We start from the raw sequence: 19,040 nt of genomic DNA, 5'->3' as shown, positions 1-19,040 counted from the left end.
TACAATAAAATATCACTTTAACAAAATACCAAAAACTAGGGTCTATGAAAAACTTACTAAAAATTCATCACGCCAAGACCAAGTGCTCGGGAAGCTCCTAGCAACTCCAAACCACACAAAATCTAGAGAAAATACCAAGTTAAACTCATTTCTACAAGATTAATAAAAAATCTCCAAAAATACGAGTTTAACGATTTATCTCAAAACGTTCGGTCAAAACGTAGATCTTTTATAATTAGAATCTTTGATTGCTTTTTTGATAATTGTTTTTATATTTAATTATTTAGGAATATATATAGTTTTTGTTTCATATTTTAATTGTATAAAATATATAATTGTAGTTGCCTAGATTATGGAGAACAATGACTCAATTGAGTTACAATCAAATTCTAAACAAGCTTGTACTTCGGTAAATTTAGCAAATCTGCCATTCGATCCTTATTTAAGGAAAAAAAAAATTGTTGATTACCATTCTAGTAATAGAGACAACATTTGAAGAGCATATCTACAAAAAAGAGCTTGTCAACCATTTAATTAACTTTTGTTGAACTTTAATTTTTTTTATTCATAAAAAAAAATTGACCCCCTGACTTAAAATCTTGACTCCGCCCGTATGTATGTGTGTGTGTATATATATATATATATATATATATGATTTGTTATTCTACCAAACAATTACAATTTTCTCCATGTAGAGGGCATGCAATAATATGTGGCCAACAAAAGTAAAACTATAAAGAGTTTTATTTTTGGGTTAAATACATTTTTAGTATTTAAATTTTGAAGCTTTATTTTTTGGTACCTAAGTTTCAATTTGCATCACAAATGATAATTAAGTCAATCATGGTCTTTGGTTACCAAAGACCAAGTGTCTTTGCTAATGAACATCTGATAAATAACTTCTTGTTTTAAGCCCTATTGTAAGGAATATAATGTAAGGGATAGGGCTTTCAGTGGGCTTCTAGGCCCATACTAGGGAATAGAGTATTCTAGAAGATATCAAGTGAGGTGTACAATTCTGTTAGCATATTCTCTAACAGAATATATTATTTAAAGGGGAGGCAATAGGTAGAAGGGAGAGAAGAAGAAAGAAGAAGAAGAATACTGTAGCTGGTTATTTATCAGAGAGATTAGGCTTCTAGAAGTGCCTGAGAGAGTCTAGGCCTCTCAGAGTGCTTGGGAGAGATTGGGCCTCTCAAAGTGCCCGTAGCTTTTAATGCATTATCCATCTATAATCTTCATCTTCTTCCTTGAATCTTTATCAATTCTACCTTGTTTGGCTATAATATCCCTGAATCGTATCCAAATTAGAAAAACCCATAACATTTGGTATCAGAGCCGTTCGATTCTTCACCCATAGCTTCATAATATATTCTGTTAGAGAATATGCTAACAGAATTGTACACCTCACTTGATATCTTCTAGAATACTCTATTCCCTAGTATGGGCCTAGAAGCCCACTGAAAGCCCTATCCCTTACATTATATTCCTTACATTCTCTCCCCCTTAAGAACACCTTGCCCGCAAGGTGTGCTGTCAAATTAGATAATCCTTAAAACACAATATTAAAAAAAAAAACCCAAATAAATTGCAGCCCAATTAATTGCTCCTGTCAACCTTCTAGAAGCTCCAGCTAGTCTTTCCCACGCATAACCCTTGTTTTCTTTTTCTTTTTTAATTCATGAATTGCCAACAGACGCTCCCCATGAGTCATGCATTTGGGATTCTCTGATTCCATCATGAGTCATGATGCACGCCTGGACACCCATCATGTAGACTTGCAAGCTTCTACATTCTTCTACAGTCTTCTTCTAATAAGGAATACAATACAATGAACCTGGACATTCTTGAGTGACTGTGATGTTATTGACTGTGACTGTAAAAAATCCTCCCTCTTCCTGAAGCTTCTCCCGCCTCTCTCTTCCAACGTTCCGATGACATCTCCATGGATCTTCTGAAGTTTCTTCTTCCTCGACCAGCTTCTCTCATTAATCACGCGGAACATCGTGCTGCTTAATTCTGAATCTGCTCTTCGTCAGCCAAATCCTGCTTCACAAGCACCGGACCGATCAATTTGTAGACATTTGCTTCGCCTCTGGTTGAAGAAGCCATTTGTGGTCGCTTCTTCTTCTTGAGTATATCACAGAGCTGCACTCTCTGCTCTGTTGAGGACGCTCCAGATCGAAAAAAGAAAATTTCTTGACGATTCGAAAGCTATGGGTGAAGAATCGAACGGCTTTGATACCAAATGTTATGGGTTAGTTAGTTAGAACCCTATCTTTTGCAGACGTTCGTTAGTTAGGGTTCTATTTTTTTTTTTTTTGTAGCCCTAAAAGAGATACCAGTGTATGGAAGGAAGTGAATGATAGTCACAACTCTTTGCCCCATGGCCCCCATCCCACTGCCAATAAGAGAATACCTGATAAAGATGTGGACCAATAAGAGAAACGTTCGGTCAAAACACATTAAGTCAGGCATCCAGACACACGTGAAATGAGGCGTCCGTCTCGTGTTGATAAGGAACTATTCGAACGAGCCTTTTGAGCTGTCCGGACGCGCCACATTAATTTTACTTATTTCCTTTATTTTCAATTTTCCATCTCCTTTCTAATTCATTTTCTCACATTTTCCTCTTATATACTTTATTTCTTTAGATTATAAAACATTCTCTGTGCGTCCTGTTGTATTTTCTAGTCGTTTAATTAATTTTAGTCATTTATCCATTAAATTTTATTCTTAAAATGGTAAATAATATTCGGAACATCACATCATACATCGATCTTTAACATTTATGGGGTCAACATTACCTCCTTTACCTACGTGCCCTCCTCGATCATAATACTTTTCTACTCATACTTTACTTCTCATGAGTCCATGACTTATGACTGTCACGATATGCTCTAATCATAGCATCCCATACGATAGGTGGACGAATCAATATCTATATCCGCAAAACCTACAATCAAAGTATAAACGTCTGCACGGTTGCAGGGGTTGCCGCATTCACACAGGTGGAATTATGAGCCCACCGTCTTAGCATAAATAAATACACTATGACCTCAGAGGTATGCTATTCACTGAGTTTTCGCAAAGAACCAATTTTTCATTTTTAGTCATGCGTACACTATAATAGCCACCAATTTTAAAAACTTTTGTTTGAAAATCTCCATAACTGATATAGTAAACACCGACTAATAGAAAACATTTAAAATATACTTTACAGTTGAGATTATACGTAGAAGTTTCATTGTGGGAGACTATATACATTATCACCTACTATATTATTTTTATGATTGATGGCTCAACGTTTTTAAATCAGTTATGCAAATTATCATGAAAACAACTATAGGAGACCAAAAATGAAACATTGAGAACATACTTTTCATCTCTATACTTTTCATATTTAGATCTTTCCATAAATGAAACATTTTCTTAAAACTTTCCAAAAATAGAAACTTCCTTAAATGGAACATCCCTCGTTTAGAAACTCATTACAAATAATAAGCTCATTAACGGCGACATAATGTGGTTGATGCTAAAAATCCAACGCTAATGAATTATGATCCGCTAATAAGCTTGACGCTAATGAAGCAAACTCTTGTAGTGACTTCATGAAAGTGGTACCTTCTACCCATATAAATTTCATTTGTTAATGCAAGCTGCATGATCGCCATAAACGTATGTTCTGAGATACCCCCCACGATGAGTTCACCAGGCCTGTGGAACTACATTCGTTCTGGGACTATACCGTTTACATTGCTACTGCTTTAGCTGTTGAGGGCTCTCATTTTCATCCTCACCCAAGCCTCCGGCCCATTACGTTCTTTAATCATCATGGAGTCTCCAATTAAGTTCACCACACAACATCCTGTACGTGCTCTCTTCCACTTCCTCCCCCCCTCTCTCTCTCTCTTTATTTTCCTTATTTGCGCATGATATTTACGTGAGTTGTAACTGAACAATTGTCTTGATTTTATATATGTGAACCAAGTTGGCGTAATCCTTAGTTCGTCTCTTCTTGTATGCTATCGATCTTTAGTTACATGCCCTTTTTTCTTTCTTTTTTTCTTTTTTTGTGAGTGCGGTGAAAATGGATTTAGGAATGATAAAAAGAACCGGAAGAAAAGCATGTTTACCAATGTTGCATGCATATCATCGCCTTTGATCATAATTGGCTTGTCAGTCCAAGCGTAACTTAATTGGAAGATTATGGCCGCTAGGTAAAAGAAGAAACATATATACTTCCATTTGTAACAAAAACCCATTGTATAACTCCATTTTCGGTCCTCGCTTGCCTTCTTAAGGACCTCAAGATGCTGAATTTCAAACTTCGTCGCCTATCTGCAACAATGGTAAGCGATAGGTTAAGCGTGCTTTTAACCTTTGCTCTCTTCGTGAGTAGAATTAGCAAGGGTTTTCCTTCATTAAGAAGGGGGGGAAGGGGGGGGGGGGGGGGGGGGGGGGGGGGGGGGGCAAGATTAAAAATAGAATTGACGAAAGTCGATGCTAATATAACTATCATCATCGATAGTTACTTGTCGACGCAAATAGAAGTTTTACATTTTTTTTTTCAAAAAATAATACCTCTAGAAAAAAAGAAGAAGCAATCTTTTTATATTATTACTAAAGTTTTCTATTTATCTATTTTCTATTTTTAATTTAATATATATGCACTTTTTTTAAATTTTTTAAGATATATATTGAGAATATTTTTCTTATATCATGTACGATCTTGATTTATATCTAAACCTATAATCTATGGCGATGTTTATGCAATGTCTTGCTCTCACCAGCACTCCAGTTCTCTTGTTCTATTATTTGAAGTTTGTAATTAAAAATATCAGTATTAAAGTAAAAAATTGAACGAAGATTAAGTAATCCTATGCACACGTGCACATGCAAACACAATGAGAAGAACACCATGTGTCAAATTGTGATTGTTGGAGAAGAAGCAGGCAAAATCAGCATACATTTATATGACATAATACAGTAAACAAACTCGATCTATATCAGACTGTTCCCCAGAAACAAAGAAAGCCAGCACATCTTTTAATAGTCAAAGGAATATATATGATATCATTTTTCTACTATCTTTTCTATATTGAACATGTAAATGTGATTAATTCTTAGTCAACTTTAAATTGAGACAATTGGAATCTTGACGACTTTGATGCCAAGTTCATGAATAACGTGCAAGCGTAAGTGATAGAAATAATGTTCAGAAAACATGCTTGTTGTACAGGAATTGAAGCATATAATTTCGTTTTATGCTTCATGGAATCTACATAATTAAGCATGCATAACAGGACTTTTTTTTTTCTTTTTTTTTTTTCTCAACATCATTATACACATGCCTTTAAATTAGGATCAAGCCTTGGCACCACCTACTGGACACCATTATTCAGCTCATATATTCCAACCACTGCCAAGGTCTGGTTAATTGATTAATGGGGTCATTGGAAAAAATATCTCCTTTCTACTTGAACCCTTTTTTTTTGTGTGTGTGTTGATAAATTCATGTGTCAAAACTTGTTTCTGGATTATAATGTTTGGGGTTGAGTTAACGAAAAAGTTGGTGTACATGAAAAGTCAAGTTTATGAATGTTGTCCTGCAAAGACCGAGTCAAAGTAGAACGGTTATATATATCTTTTGATTATGACATCCTATGATCAAGACAAGCTTAGTGGAGTTAGAAAGTTGATTAAAAAGGATAACAACTTTTTACTTCGATCGAACGAACTTGCAGTAGATAATGAGTAGTTGGGTAGCTAAAGACGGGACATATATAATAGAACATTCAAATCCAATATTGCACAGTAAAAGAGTGAGAGTGCTGGAAGCTTGTGAACAAGAGATGTAGAACAGATAATTTCTGCAACTTATCCAAAAAAGAGAGATGATTTCCATTATCTTCCTTCTTTTTTCATAATACACATATATTTCATTCATTTACAAGTATGAATAGCTAACATCTTCCTTCTCTTTTCATAATAAATGACAAAACTCTATGTCTATCATAATATTGCATTGTGATCTCTGTGCATATATGGCTAGTGGTTCAAGATGTTGAGAAGAGAAACTCTGGTTTTGATTAGGCGCCTAAACAGGCACTCAAGTCCCTCTTCAAGATCTTGAAAAATTGGCTCCAATTTCCCCAGCAAGTTATGCACATTCTCAACGTGCGTGATGTAATCTGATTTACTTGTGTTGTGACTAATAAGGGAGTGTAATGCAGCATCCACCTTCTCAAATTCAGATGTATCTGTTTCTTCATTTTCACATGCTGCTACTCTTTTGGGGAGCACCAACTTAGAAACCAAGGACCAGCTGCTTAGTTTTGATTGCAACTTTGGCCCGGCAATATAGGACAACAAGGATTCAAACACAGTGAGAGTGACTGTTTCTATTTCTCTCAGTGTGCTAACCATGGGCAGACTCTCATGGTTTTTGTCAGCATGTTTGCCTTCCATGCCCTTTAGGGCCTTCTGCATTGCCTTTTTGACAACCTTCCTAGAGGTCAAGAATTTCCTAACCTCCCTTTCAAGCCCCATGTCACCTCCTGATCTTCTGCGCATAATTGATTGCAGTTCGCGTGCGCATTCTTTTGTATGCATCAAGGCATCCTTGGCTGCGCTACACATGTCCAAGAGCCTGAGAGATCCATCCAAAAGCTCTTCTACCCATCTTTCATGACACCTTTGGACAAAGGCATGTTGCATTTGGGGCAACTGAAGCAACTTTTCAACAGAATCATGCAAATCCTGAAGGCCAATTAGTTTGCAGCTTAATGATGATGATGAAGAAGAGGGTGCGCCAGAAGCCTCCAATCTGCATAAATGCTCATTGCATTGTAGAATGAGAGGGTGTGGTCTGGATGGCAAGCTATTGGAGCGAGCATGGTAATGGGATTTTTGGTTGAGAGGAGATGTGGCCATCTTTTCTACTCAGAGAAGAAAGAAAGGCTTAGAAGTTGAATGTTGAAATCAGTCTAGAAATTTGCCATCCTTCGGTTTGCATCTACTGAATATATATTACAGGTAGAGGGAGACCAGAGGAATCTCATCATCTTCTAAACTCAATGATCAGTAGTAACATGATTTCGATTTGGATCTAAATGCAATGCCAGCAATGTTTATGCAATGTCTCCCCACCAACTTGTCCCCAACTCATTACCAATATAATTTTCTAAAATCAGATCTGTATGACATGATATCTTGTGCCCTGGTACACACGAGTGGTATTGATACCATCTCCTCCAATACAACAAAGGCATTAGCCATTCGATCTGCCCAGCTCAGCCAGCGTCTACGGGAGACAAGAGGGCCGTGTCACTCGTGCACACATGTATCATAGAATAATCATAGCTGTGTGGTATGTGTTTCATTAATTGCAGTCAGAAGACTTTATTTATGTTTCTTTTGACTGATAAGTGATAATAATTCATAATTATTGTAGGCATATGCATTTCTTTCAAAATTTTAAAAATAATCTTCAAATATTTTGTACGATTCTTTTCATTTTCAAGTTAATCTTATTCAAAAAATAATATTCAAATCTTATGCCTAATTTTCTATGCATCAAAGGGTTTATCATTGTTCTCCAATATATATATATATGTTTTTTTTTTTTTAAAAAAAAAAAAAAAACCCATAAGTGACAATGCAGTCTTATGATGCAGCGTAGGTGTAATGGGTCGCAGAATTAACACACACATTAATACTCACACCTCTTCTCAAAATCAAGAATCGAATCAAGAATTTGAGGTCGGCTAAGTAGAAAATCACTCCTTGAGTGTTTCTTATTGAAAACCAATGAATAATAGATAAAAGTTGTAGCCAAAACTGTTTATATATAACAAGTAATTATAGTAGTTAGATTCTTAAACATTGTAGAACACTGAAATTAAATCGGTTAATTTGTCAATTTGTTGCGATCTCGTATTAAAGGAGACACTTACTTGTCGTGATATGCTTCCTGATGAGCATGTGAGATCTCTCACGCATTCCTCCTCGTCCTATCGCCTTCCTGACGAGCTTAGTTCCTGAAGAGGCACGATCTTGGAACTCCTTCCCAACAAAATCTTCAGACGTGTTTTGGACCTTGTTTGGATGCTCACTTCTCCAAGTTTCTTCAAAAAATCGATCGCAGCTTGATCTACATTACCCCCATGGGGTTGGAGAGAATTTGCCTTCGAATTCACATCCTCATAAGATGAATCTCCCATGTATGGAACAAGATGCTTGATATTTAATACATGAGACGCGCGTCTTAATGTGGCTTGGTAGCTTCAACCAATATGCATTTGTATTAATCTTTTTAGAGGAATGCTAGAGTTCTTTCTAGTGTTCTTCTAGTGTCCATCTGAAAGAACATAAATGTAATAAAAAAATGCGCGCACTTCCGCTCCTTGCAGATTTTCAAAATATTCTGGTCGCAGATGGCACACATCGCGACCCGTCAGGTCTGCATCTTCATTGTCTAAGATGCTAATAGGCGCATTACCCAGCAAGAGTCCTCATGTTCTGATTTTGGTATTGATGTATGTGCTATTAAGCTTTAAAGTTGTTAACTTTACTAATATCTGATTTTGTCTTGGTGCATGTTTATGTTTTGTTGCAGCAGGCGTTTCTTTTTGTTAGGCTTCTACATAGTTGTAGTGATTGTGTGTCCTGTTTTTAATTTTTTGGACGTGGTCCAGTTTTTACTGCCAGGTTGTATTGAGAAGCGTGTCTACCGATTTCACCATAGCGGCGCTAAACGATAATAATTCCTTCGATGTAGTGATGAAATTGGTGTTGTTCTTGTTCTATAAAAGTTTTGATTCATCTAAAAAAATAGAAAAGAAATGTAGAACGGATGATTTCTGAACTTATCCAAAAAAGAGAGATGATTTCCAATATCTACCTTCGTTTTTTCATAATACACATATATTTCATTCATTTACAAGTATAAATAGCTAACATCTTCCTTCTCTTTTCATAATAAATGACAAAACTCTATGTCTATCATAATTGCATTGTGATCTCTGTGGCTAGTGGTTCAAGATGTTGAGAAGAGAAACTCTGGTTTTGATTAGGCGCCTAAACAGGCACTCAAGTCCCTCTTCAAGATCTTGAAAAATTGGCTCCAATTTCCCCAGCAAGTTATGCACATTCTCAACGTGCGTGCTGTAATCTGATTTGCTTGTGTTGGGACTAATAAGGGAGTGTAATGCAACATCCACCTTCTCAAAGTCAGATGTATCTGTTTCTTCATTCTCACCCGCTGCTACTCTTTTGGGGAGCACCAACTTAGAAACCAAGGACCAGCTGCTTAGTTTTGATTGCAACTTTGGCCCCGCAATATAGGACAACATGGATTCAAACACAGTGAGAGTGAATGTTTCTATTTCTCTCAATGTGCTAACCATGGGTAGAGTCTCATGGTTTTTCTCAACATGCTTGCCTTCAATTCCCTTTAGGGCCTTCTGGATTGCCTTTTTGACAACCTTCCTGGAGGTCAAGAATTTCCTAACCTCCCTTTCGAGCCCCATGTCACCTCCTGATCTTCTGCGCATAATTGATTGGAGTTCGCGTGCGCATTCTTTTGTATGTATCAAGGCATCCTTGGCTGAACTACACATGTCCAGGAGCCTGAGAGATCCATCCAAAAGCTCTTCTACCCATCTTTCATGACACCTTTGGACAAAGGCGTGTTGCATTTGGGGTAACTGAAGCAACTTTTCAACACAATCGTGCAAATCCTGAAGGCCAATTAGTTTGCAGCTTAATGATGATGATGATGATGAAGAGGGTGCATGAGAAGCCTCCAATCTGCATAAATGCTCATTGCATTGTAGAATGAGAGGGTGTGGTCTGGCTGGCAAGCTATTGGAGCGAGCATGGTGATGGGATTTTTTGTTGAGAGGAGACGAGGCCATCTTTTTCCACTCACAGAATTAAGAGAAAGTCTAGAAATTTACCATCCTTCGGTTGGCATCTACTGAATATATATTACAGGTAGAGGGAGACAAGAGGAATCTCATCATCTTCAAAACTCAATGATTAGTAACATGATTTCGATTTAGATCTAAATACAACACCAGCAATGTTTATGCAGTGTCTCCCTACCAACTTGTCCCCAACTCATTACCCATTATATTTAATTTTCTAAAATCAGATTTGTTTGACATAAGATCTTGTGCCCTGGTACATAAAATATGCAACACGAGTAGGGGTGTTGACACCATCTCCAATACAACCAAGGCATTGGCCATTCTGTCGAGCTCAGCCTGCCTTTCCGGGAGACAAGAGGGCCGTGTCACTCGTGCACACATGTATCATAGAATAACCATTGCTGTGTGGCATTTGTTTCATTAATTGCTGTCAGATTATCTCATTCATCATCCATTAAAATTTCCCTAGTGTGACTGCAAATTTTATTTTTGTTTCTTTAAACTGATAATTATTATAATTATCTGCTTGGATATGCATTTGTTTCAAAATTCTTATATATGCTTAGAGGGTGTAACTGTGATATATTAATATTATATATTGATATATTTGATATATACCAACTTGGTATGACTCAATGAGTTGCACTGTCCAGTACTCTCGAGGATGAAAATTGGACTATTATATTGGTGTTTATCTTAACAAATGGGAAAGCGATGAAAGACGTTTAATGCTACTACGAACAGTACTACTGCATCTTCCTTATATGTCTTTATATTGTTTTTTAGATGAATATATGTCTTTATATTGGAGTTTACCTTTCCATAATACTTTAAATCATTTGCAATTTGTAAGAGGTTTATCATTGTTCTTCAAAATCCCACGAGTGACAATGCAGTCTTATGATGCAGCGTAGGTGTAACGGGGAGAATTAACACACACAAAACTCACAGCTCTTCCCAAAATCAAGAATCTAATCAAGGATTTGAAGTAAGTTATGTAGAAAATCACTTATCGAGTATTTCTTATTGAAAACCAACGTAGAATAGACAAAAGTTGCAGCCAAAATCGTTCATATAACAAGTATTTATAGTAGTTAGATTCTTAAACATGGTAAAACACTGAAATTAAGTCGGTTTGTCAATCTGTTGCGATCTCGTATGAACGGGGACATTTACTCATCCCGATCTGCTTTGAAACGAGCGTGTAGGATCTCCCACCGTCCCACGCATTCCTTCTCGTCCTGACGCCTTCTTGACGAGATTCCTGAGGAGACTCTCGAATCTCTAGATTGAATAACTCGTCCACACGCCTTCCCAAGGCCATAGCAAACGTGGCTCTCGGATCTCCTTCACAAATCCTTCTGAACAAAATCGTCATGATGTGTTTTGGAACTCTACATCTTTTCCAAATTTCTTCGTAAAATCGAGTGCAGCTTGATTTTCATTATTTGTAACACCTCAGTCCCATATTGAAAAGATATGATCGAGTAGCGCATATAAAGTAAGTGGTGTATAAAGATACTCACGGGTGATAAGTCTCACATTGCTTTTGCTAATTGTGCTTTTGGAATTGTCATTTTGTAGACAAAAAGTACTTTTTTAAACCAAATAGCTAAAAATAAATCGTTTGAGAATTGTTTTTTAAAAAAATTGAGATTTAAAAATGTAGAAAATTGCTTTTTCAAATATCAGGCAATGGAGTACTTTTTTAAAAATGCATAATTTTAAAGGCTAACTTGCGATTTTAAAGATCAAACTGCGATTTTGCCAAACGTTTAACTGCGTTTTTAAATTGTACATTTTAAAATCGCAATTTTTTAATCGTATTTTTTGAAATCCTAAACCCAGGACCCTAGACTTTATAAGAGCATTCTTAAAAATAGCCTCACCAAATTTTCGTAGCCAAAATGATTAAAAACTACTTTTCTCTATTCCGACGAGCCACTTTTTTAAAACACTTTAGTTGCTTCACTATTTTAACTATTTAATATTACTATTCCATTTAAATAATACTTTTTCAGATTTATTTATTTATTTTTTATTTAATCTTTTTTTGAATGTTTCTCTTTTCTTAACGGTCATATGTTTTAATAGTTTTATTCTAATGGTTAAATTTTTGAAAATTTATCTTTTCCTACTTGGTTGTGCTAAGATGTGAGAAAAAAAAAAGAAAAAGAAAAAGAAAAATAAGAAAAAAGAAAAGTGACAATTTTTTATAATTTTTTAATAATATGCTGCTGTTTACATACCAATTTTTTTTTTTTTCAAAGTGGTGAGAGTACGATGAGTAGTTTTTTTAGTGTTTTCATCTAATATGACGAGTTTTTTTTTGGCTGAATAGTTGGATTATCCTCTTCGGGTGAGAGAGATTTCGCCCTCGAATTCACATCCTCCTCAGATGAATCTTCCATCTATGGAACAAGATGCTTGACATAGCTTCTGATTCCAGGACTTCAACTGATCACCCACCAAGCTTCTAAGCAAACCACTCAAAGACCGACTAACCACCTCCGTTTTCCCATCAGCTTGAAGGTGATAGAGACTACTAATATTCAGCTTGGTGTTAGACAATCGCCACAAGCACCTCCAAAAATGTATGAACCGTGTGTCCCAATCGGAAACAATAGACAACAGTAACCCATGTAGCCTATAAACAGTCCGGGGGCGCCTGCTTCCGCTCCCTGCAGATTTTCTCGAGTAGTTGCTCCACCGCCAGTGGCCGCCTGGAAAGAGTCAACGATGAAGGGATCCCGGACCCCCTCCTCAAATTCAAAGCGCTCAGCATAATCTTTGTTAGCAGAAAAAGCATTTCTGGCAACACATGGCAGGGGCTTCATATTCTAAACCCAAGCGAGAGCCGGGAAATTCTATTACCCCTATAGAGGGACAAAATCAAAATTCTGGGTTTAAAAGTCCATACATAGAAAATAAGCATGGCAATCAATTTCAGCAGGCGGAAGTGCGGTTGTCTCGGTCATGGCATTCTCAGCAACTTGCGAAAATGACCCGTCAGGTCTGCATCTCCATTGCCAAAGACGCCATGAGGCGCATTTATACCCGGCAAGAGTTCTGGACTGATACCAAAATCTGAGTGAATTTTCTTTTCCACTTGCTTTGACTTTGGTATTGATGTATGTTGTATTTGGCTTTAAAGTTGATAACTTTGTTATTATCTGATTGGTTATAACTTGGGGTCTAAAGCCTACTTTTAATTCATAGGTGATTTTACACATGATACGAGTAGTTGGGTAGCTAAAGACGGGACATATATAATAGAACATTCAAATCAAATATTGCGCAGTTAAAGAGTGAGAGTGCTGGAAGATTGTGAACCAGAAACGGTTCCTAATATCTTCCTTCTTTCATTCATGATTAATACACATATATTTCATTCATTTACAAGTATGAATAGCTAACATCTTCCTCCTCTTTTCATAATAAATGACAAAACTCTATATCTATCACAATATTGCATTGCGATCTTTCTAGCTAGTGGTTCAATATGTTGAGAAGAGAAACTCTGGTTTTGATTAGGCGCCTAAACAGGCACTCAAGTCCCTCTTCAAAATCTTGAAAAATTGGCTCAAATTTTCCCAGCAACTTATGCACATTCTCAACGTGCGTGATGTAATCTGATTTGCTTGTGTTGTGACTAATAAGGGAGTGTAATGCAGCATCCACCTTCTCAAATTCAGATATATCTGTTTCTTCCTTTTCACATGCTGCTACTCTTTTGGGGAGCACCAACTTAGAAACCAAGGAGTCAAGGACCAGCTGCTTAGTTTTGATTGCAACTTTGGCCCGGCAATATAGGACAACAAGGATTCAAACACAGTGAGAGTGACTGTTTCTATTTCTCTCAATGTGCTAACCATGGGCAGAGTCTCATGATTTTTGTCAGCATGCTTGCCTTCCATGCCCTTTAGGGCCTTCTGGATTGCCTTTTTAACAACCTTCCTAGAGGTCAAGAATTTCCTAACCTCCCTTTCGAGCCCCATGTCACCTCCTGACCTTCTGCGCATAATTGATTGGAGTTCGCGTGCGCATTCTTTTGTATGTATCAATGCATCCTTGGCTGCACTACACATGTCCAAGAGCCTGAGAGATCCATCCAAAAGCTCTTCTACCCATCTTTTATGACACCTTTGGACAAAGGCACGTTGCATTTGGGGCAATTGAAGCAACCTTTCAACAGAATCATGCAAATCCTGAAGGCCAATTAGTTTGCAGCTTAGTGATGATGACGAAGAAGAGGCCGCATCAGAAGCCTGAAATCTGCATAAATGCTCATTACATTGTAGAATAAGAGGGTGTGGTCTGGATGGCAAGCTATTGGAGCGGGCATGGTAATGGGATTTTTGGTTGAGAGGAGATGAGGCCATCTTTTTCCACTCAAAGAATTAAGAGAAAGGCCTAGGAGTTGATTGTTCAAATCAGTCTAGAAATTTGGCATACTTCGGTTGGCATCTACTGAATATATATTACAGGTAGAGGGAGACAAGAGGAATCTCATCATCTTCAAAACTCAATGAGTAGTAACATGATTTCGATTTAGATCTAAATACAATACCAGCAATGTTTATGCAATGTCTCCCCACCAACTTGTCCCCAACTCATTACCCATTATATTTAATTTTCTAAAATCAGATTTGTATGACATAATATCTTGTGCCCTGGTACATAAAATATGCAGCACACGAGTGGTGTTGACAGCATCTTCTCCAAAACAACCAAGGTAATGGCCATTCTGCCGAGCTCAGCCTGCCTCTCCGGGAGACAAGAGGGCTGTGTCACTCGTGCACACATGTATCATAGAATAACCATTGATGTGTTGTATTTGTTTCATTAATTGCTGTCAGATTATCTCATTCGTCATCCATTAAAATTTCCTTAGTGTGACCGAAAATTTTATTTACGTTTCTTTTAAATGATAGCAATTCATAATTATTGTATGCTTGCATATGCATTTCTTTCAAAATTCTTATGTCTACTTATATGCTGTAACTAAGAAAAGTGCTACACTTCCCAAATTTTTTTTCTCAAACATTGATTTCCAAATTATGGATGTGTTAATCATAGATGGGATCTACTATTTTGTAAAATGTGTCACTATCTCATAGGATTGTGACACATCATTTGGGAACCACTTTTAGAAAAAAAAAATAAAAAACAAAAAATTGGGAAGTAGAGCATTTTCCATAATTACTTTAAATCATTTGCAATTTTAAGGGGTTTAATTATCATTGTTCTTCAAATTCAGAAAAATAAAAAACAAAAACCCACGAGTGACAATGCGGTCTTATGATGTAGCGTAGGTGTAATGGGTCGCATAATTAACCCACACAAAACTCACAACTCTTCCCAAAATCAAGAATCAAAAAATGATTTGAGGTAGGTTAAGTAGAAATTAACTCTTTGAGTGTTTCTTATTGAAAACCAATAAATAATTGACAAAAGTTGCAGCCAAAACCATTTATAACAAGTATTTATATTAGTTAGATTATTAAACATGATAAAACACTGAAATTAAGTCGGTTTGTCAATCTGTTGCGATTTCGTACTAACGGGGACACTCATCTTATCCGCTTCCTAACGAGTGTCTGGGATCTCCCACACATTCCTCCTAGTTCTGACGCCTTCCTGAAGAGGCCCTCGGATCTGCGGATTTAGCAACTCATCCAAACGCCTTCCTGAAGCCATAACAAACATGCCTCACAAATCTCCTTCAATTCCCAAAGCCTTGCTAACAAAACCGTCCGGACATGTTTTGGACCTCGTCTAGTCGTCCATGTCTTCTCCAAATTTCTTCATAAAATCGAGCACAACTTGATCTACATTATCCTCCCCGGGTTAGAGAGAATTCGTCCTCGAATTCACATCCTCATCAGATGAATCTCCCATATATGGAACAAGATGCTTAACATTGAATACATAAGACGTCTTGATGTGGCTTGGTAGCTTCAACCAGTATGCATTTGAATTGATCATTTAATTATTTTCACCGGTCCAATCTTGCGAGCACAACTTGTTATACTCTCCAACAGGTAACCTATCTTTTGTCAAGAATAGTCACCGTCCTCAAGCTCCACATAACACCATTTCTTATCTGCACTTGCCTTGTATTTAACCATGCACATAATCCTTCAAATGCTTAACGATAGCTTTGTGAGTATCCTACATTTGAAAAATAAGATCTTCTGCCTTAGAATTCATGCTCTCCATATAAGGAACTAGTGCTAGGTCCAATGGTGCACACGAATTAGCCCCATAGACAATGAAGAATGGACTAAAACCCTGCTCCAAGTAATAGACCTATTGTAGGCAAACTCTGCTTGATATAGCTTCTGATTCCAGAACTTCAACTGATCACCCACCAAACTTCTAAGCAAACCATATTACGTGTACTTGATACGAGTTGTATAGTTGTATATGTATTTAGTTTACAGTTTTTCTGTTTCTCAAGTCAGTTATTTTTAGTTAGCTGATCCCATCCCTTTGCTTCGATATATATATGAAACTCAATTCTATAAATCATTGATTTTTTTTTTTTTTTTTTAATTAGAAGGGGAGGAGGGGACAACCAACTGTGCCTACGCTACCTAGGCGTTACCATGGTAGTATCTACCCGCTAAGAATTTGTTAGGAGGGGCCTAGGCGGCGAAGAACTACAGGCGCTCTCTCAAGGCTAATTAAGTCATAGCTTAACCCAGCCCCCACAGGGCATCAGTAGGACCCAAGGTGGCTAACACTAACTAGGAGTGAGTGATTCCCATTGCGGGGTTCGAACTCGATTCATACTGGATGCCTAACCACATGGAGATTGCCTTGAGACCACTGAACTACTGCCACGGGTGGTTATAAATCATTAAGTTGAATCCAATACGAAGAGTTCTTTTGGTCTCGTATTCACCTCCACTTCTTCTTCTTCTTATCCTTTCATCTTTGTTCAAACTTGAATTCGAATATTTGTGAATTCAAATAAACCACTCAATAAACTTTTAAATTCATAACTAAACCACCCTTAGGGCCACAAACAATATTTCCCGAGCTTCACACATCTATTCTCTACATGATTTATCAATAGTCCGTCAAATTATTCATTCTTGCTTATCGATTGGATCTACCGAACCAACCTGGTCTAAGGTCCGGCCATATCTGGGCAAATCTGAAAAACATAGCTGCTACGTGTTCTTGCCTATGTTGAGCCTTTGCAGAGAACTAGTTGCCGGTTGTGGATACCCGGCAAGAGTCCTGGACTGATACCAAATTTTTTCTGAATTTTCTTTTATGCTTGCTTTGATTTTGGTATTTATATATATATATGGTATTTGGCTTTAAAGTTGATAACTTTGTTAATATCTGATTTGTTATAACTTGGGGTCTAAAGCCTATTTTTCATAGGTGATCCTACACATAATACCGAGTAGTTGGGTAGCTAAAGACGGGACATATATAATAGAACATTCAAATCCAATATTGCACAGTTAAAGAGTGAGAGTGCTGGAAGCTAGTGAACAAGATGTAGAACAGATGATTTCTGCAACTTATCCAAAAAAGAGAGATGATTTCTAATATCTTCCTACTTTTTTCATAATGCACATATATTTCATTCATTTACAAGTATGAATACCTAACACCTTCCTTCTCTTTTCATAATAAATGACAAAACTCTATGTCTACCATAATATTGCATTGTGATCTCTGTGGCTAGTGGTTCAAGATGTTGAGAAGAGAAACTCTGGTTTTGATTAGGCGCCTAAACAGGCACTCAAGTCCCTCTTCAAGATCTTGAAAAATTGGCTCCAATTTCCTCAGCAAGTTATGCACATTCTCAATGTGCGTGATGTAATCTGATTTGCTTGTGTGGTGACTAATAAGGGAGTGTAATGCAGCATCCACCTTCTCAAATTCAGATGTATCTGTTTCTTCCTTTTCACTTGCTGCTACTCTTTTGGTGAGCACCATCTTAGAAACCAAGGACCAGCTGCTTAGTTTTGATTGCAACTTTGGCCCGGCAATATAGGACAACAAGGATTCAAACACAGTGAGAGTGACTGTTTCTATTTCTCTCAATGTGCTAACCAAGGGCAGAGTCTCATGGTTTTTGTCAGCATGCTTACCTTCGATACCCTTTAGGGCCTTCTGGATTGCCTTTTTGACAACCTTCCTAGAGGTCAAGAATTTCCTAACCTCCCTTTCGAGCCCCATGTCACCTCCTGTTCTTCTGCGCATAATTGATTGGAGTTCACGTGCGCATTCTTTTGTATGTATCAAGGCATCCTTGGCTGCGCTACACATGTCCAAGAGCCTGAGAGATCCATCCAAAAGCTCTTCTACCCATCTTTCATGACACCTTTGGACAAAGGCGTGTTGCATTTGGGGCAACTGAAGCAACCTTTCAACAGAATCATGCAAATCCTGAAGGCCAATTAGTTTGCAGCTTAGTGATGATGACGAAGAAGAGGCCGCATCAGAAGCCTCAAATCTGCACAAATGCTCATTGCATTGTAGAATGAGAGGGTGTGGTCTGGATGGCAAGCTATTGGAGCGAGCATGGGAATGGGATTTTTGGTTGAGAGGAGATAGGGCCATCTTTTTCCACTCGGAGAATTAAGAGAGTCTAGAAATTTGCCATCCATCGGTTGGCATCTACTGAATATATATTACAGGTAGAGGGAGACAAGAGGAATCTCATCATCTTCAAAACTCAATGAGTAGTAACATGATTTCGATTTAGATCTAAATACAACGCCAGCAATGTTTATGCACTGTCTCCCTACCAACTTGTCCCCAACTCATTACCAATTATATTTAATTTTCTAAAATCACCTCGGAATCTTTTGCATAAAATATGCAACACACGAGGGGTGTTGACACCATCTCCTCCAATACAACAACAAAGGCATTAGCCATTCTGCCTGCCTCTCAGGGAGACAAGAGGGCTGTGTCCCTCCTGCACACATGGTATCAATGCATTACCAAAACTGTGTGGTACGTGTTTCATTAATTGCTGTCAGATTATCTCATTCATCATCCATTAAAATTTCCTTGGTATGTCAGAAAATTTGATTTATGTTTCTTTTAACTGATAAGAATTCATAATTA

The 19,040-nt window shown here is 37.4% G+C and overlaps 3 protein-coding genes across 3 annotated transcripts; all 3 read right to left on the bottom strand.

Moving 5' to 3' along the window:
• Positions 1 to 6,051: 6,051 nt before the first annotated feature.
• On the bottom strand, positions 6,052 to 6,936 carry LOC133881031 (uncharacterized). Its single transcript, XM_062319995.1, has one exon. The coding sequence runs from the start codon at positions 6,934 to 6,936 to the stop codon at positions 6,052 to 6,054; it is 885 nt and encodes a 294-aa protein (XP_062175979.1).
• Positions 6,937 to 9,032: 2,096 nt separating this feature from the next.
• Positions 9,033 to 18,698, bottom strand: LOC133881030 (uncharacterized). Its single transcript, XM_062319994.1, has 4 exons — positions 17,644 to 18,698; positions 16,248 to 16,313; positions 13,808 to 14,210; positions 9,033 to 9,920 (listed from the first exon to the last, which is right to left on the bottom strand). The coding sequence occupies exons 1-4, from the start codon at positions 18,525 to 18,527 to the stop codon at positions 9,033 to 9,035; spliced, it is 2,241 nt and encodes a 746-aa protein (XP_062175978.1). The 5' UTR covers positions 18,528 to 18,698.
• On the bottom strand, positions 13,569 to 14,353 carry LOC133882483 (uncharacterized). The gene has a single exon (XM_062321670.1). It carries the CDS (start codon positions 14,315 to 14,317, stop codon positions 13,661 to 13,663), a length of 657 nt encoding a protein of 218 aa, XP_062177654.1. The 5' UTR covers positions 14,318 to 14,353; the 3' UTR covers positions 13,569 to 13,660.
• Positions 18,699 to 19,040: the final 342 nt, after the last annotated feature.

This window comes from Alnus glutinosa, chromosome 11 (genome assembly GCF_958979055.1).
Source record: "Alnus glutinosa chromosome 11, dhAlnGlut1.1, whole genome shotgun sequence".
Taxonomy (NCBI): Eukaryota; Viridiplantae; Streptophyta; class Magnoliopsida; order Fagales; family Betulaceae; genus Alnus; species Alnus glutinosa.
The sequence above is the reverse complement of the archived record's forward strand: the minus strand, read 5'-3'. Positions and strand labels throughout refer to the sequence as shown.

Excerpts from the sequence above, each read along its gene's own strand:
- LOC133881031 (XM_062319995.1), bottom strand. The coding sequence starts at position 6,936 with ATGGCCACATCTCCTCTCAACCAAAAATCCCATTACCATGCTCGCTCC.
- LOC133882483 (XM_062321670.1), bottom strand. The coding sequence starts at position 14,317 with ATGGCCTCATCTCCTCTCAACCAAAAATCCCATTACCATGCCCGCTCC.
- LOC133881030 (XM_062319994.1), bottom strand. The coding sequence starts at position 18,527 with ATGGCCCTATCTCCTCTCAACCAAAAATCCCATTCCCATGCTCGCTCC. Across the intron at positions 14,211-16,247 it reads GCAGAGTTTGCCTACAATAG|ATTTCAGGCTTCTGATGCGG; the intron begins GTCTATTACTTG and ends GCATTTATGCAG. Across the intron at positions 9,921-13,807 it reads ATCATGAGACTCTGCCCATG|ATGGCCTCGTCTCCTCTCAA; the intron begins GTTAGCACATTG and ends GAGTGGAAAAAG.